The 12,602-nt window shown below is 41.9% G+C and overlaps 1 protein-coding gene across 3 annotated transcripts in view; it reads right to left on the bottom strand.

Moving 5' to 3' along the window:
- Positions 1 to 12,602, bottom strand: part of LOC113021414 (vesicle-fusing ATPase) — a 75,094-nt gene that overhangs the window by 22,259 nt on the left and 40,233 nt on the right. For all 3 annotated transcript variants that reach the window (XM_026166062.2, XM_026166060.2, XM_026166061.2), the window contains 5 exons: positions 7,702 to 7,787; positions 3,115 to 3,214; positions 2,988 to 3,027; positions 1,826 to 1,992; positions 1,610 to 1,720 (listed from right to left, as the gene is read on the bottom strand). In XM_026166062.2, coding sequence (XP_026021847.1) covers positions 1,610 to 1,720; positions 1,826 to 1,992; positions 2,988 to 3,027; positions 3,115 to 3,214; positions 7,702 to 7,787 — 504 coding nt within the window. The remainder of the gene's footprint in view (positions 1 to 1,609; positions 1,721 to 1,825; positions 1,993 to 2,987; positions 3,028 to 3,114; positions 3,215 to 7,701; positions 7,788 to 12,602) is intronic.

Here is a 12,602-nt window from a genome sequence, read left to right as displayed (position 1 = left end):
GCATCCCCATTAAAGTCCAGATACTTGTTCTTCTTTATTATCGTCTCTTTAGGTACTGAAAGGTTAATGGTTCTGCTTTTACTGAGCAAGGTGTTTAACTTGAAATCATTGTTACAACACAGTGTTAATCGTGTGCAAGTTTCAGTTCCTCCCCTTCATCCACTACTTATTTATGAAGATGCCCAGTTAAAAATGATTTAATGCTTTTCTATTTATTCAATCCACACTGTCTTGTGCACATTACAGGGAAAAGGTCTGCACACTATAAACAGGACAGGATATGACACCAGAGCTGCAGCATCTTCTACTTTTCTAACACACAGTTGTGATCGCCACAAGAATCTGAGAAGAATCTGGGTGAGTTGTATGGCTTTGCAATATACTTCAGTCGCTATCTTGGGGCAATAGGTGCAGCTGTGGGGCAGTAGGTGCAGTGGGTCAGAGTGTTGTTGGGGAAGAAAGTCGACCCAATATTGCCCCAGTGTGTCACGAGTGTGAACAGGTGAATGTGACTTGTAGTTTAAGACATTTTCAAACCAAAAAGTCTAGAAAAAAAAGTAAAAGAATTTAAATGCACTACATTTAATTCAATAACTGCTGTTCTGCAGAAACACTTTAATTTTAAAGCTTTGTTTAGCGCTTTGTTTTCTCTCAGTGAGATCCTCTTTCATTTCATGGAGGGTTTGGAATATCATGCAAATCTTTATATCCCTAAATAGCCACTCCTGCTGTTACAGTTTCCAGCTCAAGTTGTTACTTCTTAGCTTTTAGAACAGCTTTTTCAGAACGTTTTGGTGTAAGCCTGGCAGCTTGTGACAGTTATTCAACCTTTGACTTGTTTTGCAGTAGTAATGCAAGACCAGGAAGATTGTGATGGCCTCAGTGAACACAGTGAATCATCACTCTTTATATGTGAAATACAGCTTTGAGGTGTAACATTCTCTCTAATGTGTTTACAAAGGAAACTCAACAATTCATTTAGACACCTTATCCATAAATTCTCGCAGCGCTGTCACTGCGGGGTTTGACTACAGCTTGACGAGATGAAGTCCCCCGTCTTTCTTGGAAATAAAGTTAAAAGGGATTTTTTTTTGCATAATTTGCAAACAACACAGATTTTTGATTAAAACAACAAACTTTGCACTTCTTCATGCTTTCAGTCTCTGCACAATTCAATTTGTCTATTCTATTTGTCTAACTATATTTGTGCACACTGTATTAAGATAAAAGTACGTAAAAAAATCATCATTCCAAAAACCTCCTTTGTAGAGGAGGAGGTAATATTATGAGTAGGGCTTCATTTCTCAAATGCAAATCAATTTCAAGCTTCCTCCCTGGAGTTTAATTATGAAAGCGTAATGCGTTAGTCCAGCACAAACAACAAAGTCCCGCAGGTGCCAGGACTGACTCACATCCAGACTCCCGTCCCCACTAAACGAGCCCTAACCGCAGGCACTTCCAGTAACAACCAGGCTGTTACTGCTCAGTTCCTGTTTTTTACCAATGAGCGATTTCCAAGCTGTATAACTCAGAGCCTCTACATCAAAACCCTGATTTACTTTACTTTCCCTGGGATAATTTGGCTGATCTTGTTATTGTGACTCAGTACCTTTTGCGGTTTCTTTCCAGACGCTGGTTCTCCTTTGAGGATGCTGGCATCCATGGCCTCAATATCCTTTACCACCAAGCCAAACAGCTTGTCACAGAAACTAAACACTAGCTGAAAGACAGGAAAGCAGATGATGGTACATCAAAAGTCAAATGTTATGCCTCTGAATATCGATGTGTGTGTGAGTCTGACACTTTGAGGCATGGAACTAAAAACCTGCTGGGTGACAGAGAAGGCCTGGTTGTTGAACTGCTGGATGAACTCGGCGGCCATCTTGTCTGAGTCGTAGGGAGAGGAGTCAGTACTCTTCTTCTGCAGGAAGTCGATTTCGATTGTCATGGCGCCAATGCACTGCTTGGACTTGTCAAAATTGTAGTTGGCCACTGATTGGACAAACAAGGCTACAATTACTATCATATTTAGGTTAATGAGTCAAAATCTGCTTTGGATTTTTATAACAAACCCTAAAAAACAATGAATCTAAAAGTAAAAGCTGTAGATGTATGTAACACATGAGGATATAAATGAACAACTAATAATAAACCATTACAGAAGAGATTCTAATGGATTTTTTAAATAGGAACAATTTGCAGTATTTGACATTATTAATAGTTTGCAAAGCCCCATCCTAAAGGTAAACTGTCCAATTTTAACTGTAGCAATTAAGCTACATGCTTAGGCATTAAAGCCCAAGTGGCCTGCACAAGAAATTAAAGCAAAGATTTAAAAATGTATTCGTCTTATACTTCTCAAATATGGGAAAAAAGCACAAGAAGTTAATGAAAGTTTTTAATTTATTTTTTCAACACGTGTCACAGTTCTTAACTGTTTATCTTTAACAAGCTAACAGGCCAATGCTACTATATGACTGCCTCAGTGATTTCTAGAACTACATAATAATAATAATAAATGCAAGAATATCTGTAACAATCTAATAGGACAACTGCTATTATGCTAACATTATTAGCTCTGGGAGCTCAAGGAGCTTTTTAAAAAAGGACGTTTAACATCACATGCTTCTAATTTCAGCATAAAATACATCTTAAGGAACTGCAGTGCAGACACCACCCTGTCCTGCACTTTATTGTGTGCCTGAGATTACTTACATTACCCGAGAAAAGTCTGCAAAACCAACGTAGTTCATTTGAAAATGCAATATGTAATCTTCGTGCCTAACATATTATATTTGAATAAAATGGAGTTTTACATTAATGACTCGCTGTCTTGAAAAGTCAGTATTTATCACAGAAAGTAAACTGTCTTAATTTACGAGTGCATCTATATGCAGCAGCTGAAAGCTTGAAAACAGTAACTACAGAGGTTTTGAGTTGGTATTCTTAAACATCAAAATCAGCAATCAGAGAAGCGCATTTCATACCTTCCACCTCCTGACCTATGGAGAGACCAGCCCATTTCCTCTACAGGAGAGAAAAAACCAAGAAGAAAAGCCTGAGCATGTGGCTAACACGTACTTAACAAGTCTGTGAGTTTTTGCATGTGTGTACCTGTGGCAGGCTGAAGGCGATGCTTCCTGCAGCCACAGTGTGGTGGGTCTTGACTGTAAACACAAACTTGTGGTTGGGTGTGGTCTTCACACTCACATGTCTGTGGAGAGAGATTGGATTACAATTTTTATCTTACATTACATGTTTATAGTTATAGCTATAGTTTATAGTTATTGCTCAAGTTGAAGCTGAAGGTGTCTTTAAGGTTATTTAGATTTTTTGAGATAGCAACTCTGAGATAGCAAAAGAATGGAGCCCATGGCCTCCAAGCCTGGAGGATCCCAGCTTTGCCACCTCACATGAACTTGTTAACAGTCAGACATTAAACGGTGCTGTTAGGACTGTGGGCTGGTTGGAGCTTCTCTTTCTCTTGCAGCAGGTAGAACTGTGGGCAGAGCTGTATTTCCAGTGCTTGCTCCCGCACTCCTGTTTGTCATTCTCCTTTATCCCTACCGGATATTTAAGTAGTGGCTGTGGCAGCAGTTCTCTACAAGATCATTGTCTCCATTACAGGGATAACTTGGCCAACCTCAGTGTGACTTAATCCTTTTTATTCCCAGTTGATCTTCTTAATGGTTCTTGGACTTCTCACCTTCAAGTGAATTCTTTCTTCACCTGCCCTCTGGAAAAACTGAGGCACTGCAGGATATCTACTTACCTTGGAATCCTTTGGATCATACCTGTCTGCCCACTCTCCACCGCATTCCTTCAAACCTCAGCCTGTTCACCTTCAGTCAACCCTCTCCTGTGCCCTTGGTGCTCACTTATACAAGCAAGCCTCTATTACGATGACTATTGGCTGACACATTGCATCCCTTTACTCCGTCTATCACTAAGAGCAATCTGCCCTCTCAGTCTAAACCAGCCAAGTGCTTTTCTCTTGTGCATTGTAAATAAATAAAGGTTGCAGATGCTGAAATATGCAATTATTGTACAGTGGGATGCAAAAGTTTGGGCAACCTTGTTAATAGTCATTATTTTCCTGTATAAATCGTTGGTTGTTACAATAAAAAATGTCAGTTAAATATATCATATAGGAGACACACACAGTGATATTTGAGAAGTGAAATGAAGTTCATTGGATTTACAGAAAGTGTGCAATAATTGTTTAAACAAAATCAGGCAGCTGCATAAATTTGGGCACTGTTGTCATTTTATTGATTCCAAACCCTTTAGGACTGATTATTGGAACTCAAATTGGCTTGGTAACCTCAGTGTGTCATGGTCCTGGGCCATGTGGGCCCAGTATTCTCAGTTTTTGTGTGTTTTGTATTTTATTCCCTAGTTATGCCTTGGTTCCTAGGATTATTTAGTTAAAATGTTCCTTATTTGGTTACCTCCTGTGTGCCCCTGTGTATCTGTGAGCCCTCGTCTCTCCTTGTGTTTTATTCTGTTTTCCCCAGCCTGTTATGTCTGTGTTTTCCCCGCGCTCTCTCTCCTCCTGTCTGAACCTCTGTACTTCCTGTTTTACTTTGCCCGTTTCCCGTCAGTGTTGCGTTCACTCCTGCCGTGTCTTGTTATGACTATCAGTGTCACCTGTGTTCCCCGTGTGCTCCAACTTCCCTCGTTAACCCTCTGTGTATTTATGTCTGCGTCTCCCTCAGTTCTGTGTCGCGTTCTCCCTCATGGCCGTGTGTGTTCCTCAGCGAGCTTTGTATTTAGTTTCCCAGTTTAGTTTTGTATTTCCTACGTTCTGCCTCTCCAGCATTAAAGCTGTGATTTTTGAGTTCATCCCCGAGTCTGTGAGTTTTGCAATTTGGGTCCTCCTCCTGCCACACAGCGATCCATGACACAGTGACCCCTGACCTACATATACAGGTGAACAGAGTCAGTTGTAAGTTTCCCTCCTCTTTTAATTTTCTCTGAAGAGTAGCAACATGGGGGTCTCAAAACAACTCTCAAATGACCTGAAGACAAAGATTATTCACCATCATGGTTTAGGGGAAGGATATAGAAAGCCGTCTGTTTCCACAGTTAGGAACATATTGAGGAAAATGGGAGACCACAGGCTCAGTTCAAGTTAAGGCTGGAAGTGGCAGACCAAGAAAAATCTCGGATAGACAGAAGCGACGGTGAGAACAGTCAGAATCAACCCACAGACCAGCACCAAAGACCTACAACATCATCTTGCAGCAGATGGAGTCGCTGTGCATCGTTCAACCATTCGGCGCACTTTACACAAGGAGATGCTGTACGTGAGAGTGATGCAGAGGAAGCCTTTTCTCTGCCCACAGCACAAACAGGGCTGCTTGAGGTTTGCTAAAGCACATTTGGACAAACCAGCTTCATTCTGGAATAAGGTGCTGTGGGCTGATGAAATGAAAAGTTATTTGGGCATAACAAGGGGTGTTATGCATGGAGGAAAAAGAAAAACACCTGCTACCTACAGTAAAATATGGTGCTGGTTCCATCATGCTGTGGGGCTGCGTGGCCAGTGCAGGGACTGGGAATCTTGTCAAAGTTGAGGGACACATGGATTCCACTCAGTATCAGCAGATTCTGGAGACCAATGTCCAGGAATCAGTGACAAAGCTGACGCTGCGCCGGGGCTGGATCTTTCAACAAGACAATGACCTGAAACACTGCTGAAAATCCACTAAGGCATTCATGCAGAGGAACAAGTACAACGTTCTGGAACGGCCATCTCAGCCCAGACCTGAATATTATTGAACATCTGTTGTGTGAGTTAAAGAGTGCTGTCCATGCTCATAAGCCATCAAACCTGAATGAACTAGAGATGTTTTGTAAAGAGGAAAGGTCCAAAATACCTTCAACCACAATCCAGACTCTCATTGGAACCTACAGGAAGCGTTTAGAGGCTGGAATTTCTGCAAAAGGCGGATCTACTAAATATTGATTTCATTTCTTTTTATGTGGTGCCCAAATTTATGCACCTGCCCGATTTTGTTTAAACAATTATTGCACACTTTCTGTAAATCCAATAAACTTCATTTCACTTCTTAAATATCACTGTGTGTGTCTCCTATATCATATATTTTATATTAGGGCGATCCTGGCTCAAGAGTTGGCAGTTCGCCTTGTAATCGGAAGGTTGCCGGTTCGAGTCCCGGCTTGGACAGTCTCGGTCGTTGTGTCCTTTGGCAAGACTCTTCACCCGTTGCCTACTGGTGGTGGTCAGAGGGCCCGGTGGTGCCAGTGTCCGGCAGCCTCGCCTCTGTCAGTGCGCCCCAGGGTGGCTGTGGCTACAATGTAGCTGCCATCACCAGTGTGTGTGTAAATGGGTGGACGACTGGATATGTAAAGCGCTATATAAATACAGGCCATGTACCATATTTAACTGACATTTTATTGTAACAACCAACGATTTATACAGGAAAATAATGACTATGAACAAGGCTGCCCAAACTTTTGCATCCCACTATATATGTCAAAAAGCATAGTATGATTCACTGGTATCTAGCTTATCTGTATGTGGTTTGTGATTTTTTTTTCTTTAATTTTCTTTTTTTAAATTTATTGCTTCTGCTGAACTGATCTGCTGTCTCTCACTTTAAAATGCCAAATGCAGCAAGAATCACATGACAGGCGAAGGGTTGAAATGCTTATCAAGAAGTGCAAAATGATGCAAACACACACAAAAAATGAATATAAGGAGGACTGTGAAGAATGCCTCAATGCCACCCAACAAGACTGAGGTGAGTGTGACAATAAGAGACAAAATTACGCACGAAACAACGCAGCTGTATCTGCTGTGTTTGACACTCGACATTCCCACTGTTGTGGATTTCACTGGCAATAATTACAGACCCCAAAATACAAAGAAAACCTCCCCTAGTTTCATTACGTGGTCAACAGTCATTGACAGAGAAGAACTTGGACCATAAATCAGGGAGCATCACCAGCTCCAGCGCCCTGGCCTTTACCTTCCATGTTCTCACACTTTTAGGTATCTTGATAGAGCAGCCTTATTGGTTCACCACACACAACCAACAAATGGGAAGAGTCTTTCATGTACTACAGATTCTTCATTGTTTTACTTATGAAGCCCTGCGACAGACTGGCGACCTGTCCAGGGTGTAGCCTGCCTCTCGCCCTAAGACAACTGGGATAGGCTCCGGCCCCCAGCGACCCTGAAAAAGGATAGGGGGAAGCGAATGGATGGATGGATGGACTGCGGATCACATCAGATGTTACCCTTTTTAAAAGCAACACAATGAACCGTGTATTAGATGTGTAGATTTTAACCTTCTGAGTTCTGAGTCATCACAGGGTTGGAATCCACACCTATGATAACCTCAGAAGCTCCAGGATAGCCCCAAAGTGAAGACCTGTACAGGATGTGACCCACCTCTTGCCCCATGGCAGACAACAGAATCTTCAGTTTGACCTGAGTGCAGATTTTCATCAGATTCCTGCAGCTTTACTTATCATTGTTCCATAATAAAGTGAAATGATAATCATCCGCTGCAAGTCACTCCATCAGATCAACGACTGTCGTCTCCAGGATGAATAATGGGTGATAAAGTGGGCGGTCAGGTGGGTATTTGGAAAACTGATTGGAGAGATGCCCGGGTGTGTGCTCAGATTGATAAATGCGACGGTGATTAGGTAATAGGAAGTACTCACTGTCCTGACTGCAGATCCTTCTCACTCACCACGGCACAGTTAGTCAGCGACAGCTCGTCTGTCGGGCATCGTGCCGCTTGCATGGTCTGCAGAGAGAAAGATAGCAGAGGAAGGACAGAGATGCAAAGAACCATAATTGTTTGAGAGATACTGGGAATGACCACACACATTTTATTCCAGTACACTTTTTTATATTCTTTTAACTTGGGATTGTTATAAGAATTTCCTCCTAGCGGGCACTGAGCCTGTGAAATGTCATGTAAGGAGGAAAAATAAACACAATGTATTATAAACTGAATTTTTGAAATATAGGACACTGCCGTGATATTTTTCTATTCAGTTGTAACATTACTGACATGATAGCTCAAGTAGATGCATTCCACCTGTTAGAAACAAGGTGGTCCAACCTGAGATACCCACTATTAGATACACAAACAAACTTTATTTGTCACGTACACAATCATACAGAGTACAACATGTAGTGAAATGCTTGTGTCCAAGATGAAGACCTAGCTGCGCCATTCCAGGGATTGGTTTTTTTAGCATGGGGGATCTAGCCAGGACCCTTACTGGATACCAGGTGGGAATTGAACATGCGATTACCACTCCAAAAGGTGTGTAGTCTTACCACTACACTATCCAGCTGCTGAGACACTGTGCTAATACCAGGTCGGACACCCCCTTTGCCTTCAGAATCACCTTAATTCTTTATGGCACAAATTCAAACATCCCTCAGAGATTTCGGTGCAACATTCTCAGATGATTTGAGCTTTTTGACGTGGGACATTATCCTGCTGGAAGACGATGGGTCCACTCTTTTCATAAATTGGTGGACGTGGTCAGCAACAATACTCGGGTGGACTGTAGTGTTTAACTGATGCTTATTTGGTCCTAAGGGGCCCAAAGCCCCCACATCATTACAGCCTGAACTGTTGGTGCAAACCAGGATGGATGGATCCTTGTATTCACATGTTTACATGTTTCTGAATTCCCCATCTGAACATAACAGCAGAAATCGAGACTCATCAGATCATTTTCTATTGTCCAGTTGTGAGCCTGTGTGAACTGCAGCTTCATTTTCATCTTCTTGGCTGACGGGAGTGAGGAGGAGACAGAGTATAGGGAACTGTTGGACCACACTGTGCAGTGGGGTGGTACCTCCTCCAAAATGTGGCAGAGACAAAGGAAATGGTGATAACTTTTAGGACAAAGTGAACACATTTCCATTCTGGGAGAAGACGTAGCATTAATGGAGAGCTACAGATACATGAGCATTCACCTCAACAAATGACCATCTTCGTAGGAAGAGATAGCTGGTGTTGTCTTAAGTTGCAATGCATCTGACTTCTCACATTTCACCACAGACATCATTTAAATGTCACAGCTTACCTGAGTGTTGTTGCTGACCATGTCAATTTCTTTCTGACTTCAGTATACCCATTTTCTGATGGATGCTTCCAGCTGGACAACACACCTTCCCACAAAGCTCCAATCATCTCAAACTAGTTCTCACTCAAACAGTGAATTCGAGCCTCTACAGTTATGAAATCCCAATATTCTGTAGAACACCTTCAGGATGTGGAAGAATGAGAAATTTTGATTTGCAACCAACAAATGAGCACACGCTTTTCTTTTTGTCTCATTTTTCTTCACAATATTCATGACAGCCAGTCTCATCATCGTCTAAGGGTGTCCTGCTGCTTTACATTCAGTCCATGTCAAATCTCAACCAACCTTCCAACTCAAGAGAGGAATTTTCTGAGTATGAATCCCTTCTTTCAGTTCATCCACTTTTCCACTGACACAGCAGCGAACACACTGACACACTCTCATTTGAACACAAATTGAAATCCTTTGCAGAACAACCACGTCTGCCACACTGAACAAAAGTAGGCAGATAGAGAAATTCCATTGCACATTGCTGCAGCATGACCACATGAAGTGGTAGCCATGGTTACTGCATTAAGTGACGACGGAGAGTGATAAATGAGTTTTGCTTTTCTGTAGGGGTGGGTTTTAATAATCGATTCATCGATTAAAATCGATTCTGGCTTGGATAACGTGATATCGTTTCATTAAATCCTGAATCGATTTTTTTATATATAAATGTATTTTGCCCAAAATTCCAGAATCTCAGGTGAAACGTCACAAAATTTTGACAACCACCAAACATTTAAAACAGTAAATGAGAGCAGGAGCACGGCTTCTGCACAAAGACGTAAACACAAAGCGCGGACCCACCGATGGATCAGAATCAGTGAGATGTCGCCTTTCTCACCCGACGGCACGGACACGGTCGGGGCTGAAAGCCGACAGCTCGCTGATTCTGATGTTTCGGCGGGTCCGCGCTTTGTGTTTACGCCCTTCTGAACAAATTTAAACTTTTTTAAATTATACAAAATGCAAAACGCTGTGTCTGTAATAAAACTGCTGTAACTTCAGAGGTGATGTTCATATGTTGATTAATGGTTTTCTTTCGTTTTTGATCTACTGCAGAATATTTTTTATAAAATCCCAGAACAGGAAAATCACCTTCATGTTTTTCTGTGTTTTATCTTCAGCTACTTTGAAACAAAAGCATCTGCTGTGATGCTCACACCTTTGATAAAATCTGGAAAGTGTCAGCTTCCTTATTATAGATACAAAAATATGTAAATGTACTGATCTGAATTATAATATTTCTGACTGTCTGAGGCAAAATTTCCCAGATTCAAATCGAATTGAATCAAATTGAATTGAATCGATTCAGGACCTTGTGAATCGAATCGATTCTAGAAGTCAGTGACGATACCCAGCCCTACTTTTCTGCTATGTGAATCCCTCGGCGGGAGCACAGGCTACAGATCTGCGCTCACTGTGAACACATGCTTTTTGTTTTTACTGAAGCTCTTCATTCTTAGAAGTTTGTGACGTATGCTGAGGAAACTTGGTCCTTTGAAGCAAATATCCCAGTTTCAGTGGTGAGGTCTTATGTTCAGATGTCTATGGGAGCCATATTTTGTGGACAGCAATGGGTACCTGGTACATTTTAAGCTGCAGAAGACTTAAGGAGACACCTTTGTCATCCATCACGTCTTGGCGCTTAGATCAATTTTGGTTGCTTTTTGCCAACTGCAGTTAACAAGGAGGCTGACAAATCTGAAAAAGAAAATTCAGGTGGGTGGGTGCTATGCTGCTAGCAACGTAATGTGAGCAGCTGCAGGGACCCAGTGGAGAGGAATGAAACACAGAGCGTGATGTGAGCTGGTTTAAGACAGAGCATTTTATTGTATTATTCCCCCTTTTCCTTTAATGTAAGAAGTGATATAATCAAGTGGCACAAAGAACATAAGCAATATTAGCATTTCAAAATTTCAAAGTCTTTCACTGGCAAAGAAATCACATTTATGCACACGGGTACACTGTACTGCCAAACATCTTAAACTCTGGCCACGATTTCAGTCGAATGATTGGTTAACAGCATTTTCCTAAAAAGGGAAAAGTTGAATTAATAATTTACTGTCATAGGAGCATAAATAGTGTCCTCTGGTTACAGGCAGATATGGGCAGTAACGCGTTACAAATAACACTTTACTGTAATCCAATTACTTTTTTCAAGTAATGAGTAAAGTAAGTAAGTAATTTGTTACATTACTTTCAGTGCCACAGTGCCTATAGCTGTCTTTAGCTGTCTGTGAGTACACCAGGACTTTGGTCTCAGTGGATGGACATAAGAGTAGTGCCACACCCCAGTTCTGAATTGTACAGAAGAGGATTAGGACCAATAGGGAAAAAAAAGTGTGTGTGTGTGTTGGGGGATCAGAATTGTGAGGAAAATCAGATTTCTGACATTAATCTCAAAATTCTGGCTTTCTTCTCTGAATTCTGAAAGATGAAATCCAACCCCCCATTTCTCTTTCCATAGTGTCAAGTTCTCTTCTCTAAAACTGTCTTGCAGCAGGCTGGGAAGCAGATACAATTGGGTATTGTCAGCATAGTGTGTGTGTCGACCAACCTTTGAAACTTCATAATGTTAGGAAGAAAAGAGGACCCAGCAACAACTGGGGTGTCCCAGAGAAAATCAAGTGAAGTTTGGCAAAGGTTTAACCACAGTAGCCTACTACAAGAGGATTTGATGGCCCACTATGTCAGTGGTCAATAATTGATGTAATAATCAGGCATTCATAATAGTCATCCACACAGCATTTATATACATGCACATGGCAAAATATGACAGGGACTTGTCTGTGAAGGTTCTCAGTCATCCAGGTCATCGTAGTCAAAGGAGCTTGTAAAGAAAAGCGTCTGGACTTCTGTAAGTTGCTTGAAGACGTTTCACCTCTCATCCGAGAAGCTTCTTCAGTTCTAAGGTCAAATGGTGGAGAGTCCCAGATATAAACCTAGTGGGAGTTTCCCCCCACAGAGGGACAAAAGGACCCCCTGATGATCCTCTAATCGCCTGAGCCAAGGTGTGAAACTGGGTGTGGGTCCCAATCAGCCAGAGTTTCGGATGAGTTCATTGTGAAACCTGGCCCCACCTTATCATGCGAATTACTGAGATCAGATGGCCCGGATGTGAGTGGGCGTTAAGGCGTCTGGGAAGGGATCTCAAAACTGGATTATAGATGGCAGAGAGTTGGTGTCGTAAACCCCGCCTCTGTTCAAAGATGGTCGCTCACAGTGGACATAGATGGATTCTTTCACTCCTCTTTCAAACCATCTGTCCTCTCTGTCCAAAATGTGAACATTGGCATCCTCGAAAGAGTGACCTTTGACCTTAAGATGCAGATGGACAGCTGAGTCTTGTCCTGTGGAGGTGGCTCTTCTGTGTTGTGCCATGCGCTTGTGAAGTGGCTGTTTGGTCTCTCCAATGTAGAGGTCCGGGCATTCCTCGCTGCACTGTACAGCATACACCACATTGT

Source organism: Astatotilapia calliptera, chromosome 4 (assembly GCF_964374335.1).
Source record: "Astatotilapia calliptera chromosome 4, fAstCal68.1, whole genome shotgun sequence".
Lineage (NCBI taxonomy): Eukaryota > Metazoa > Chordata > Actinopteri > Cichliformes > Cichlidae > Astatotilapia > Astatotilapia calliptera.
This window is presented reverse-complemented; position numbering and strand designations above follow the sequence as displayed.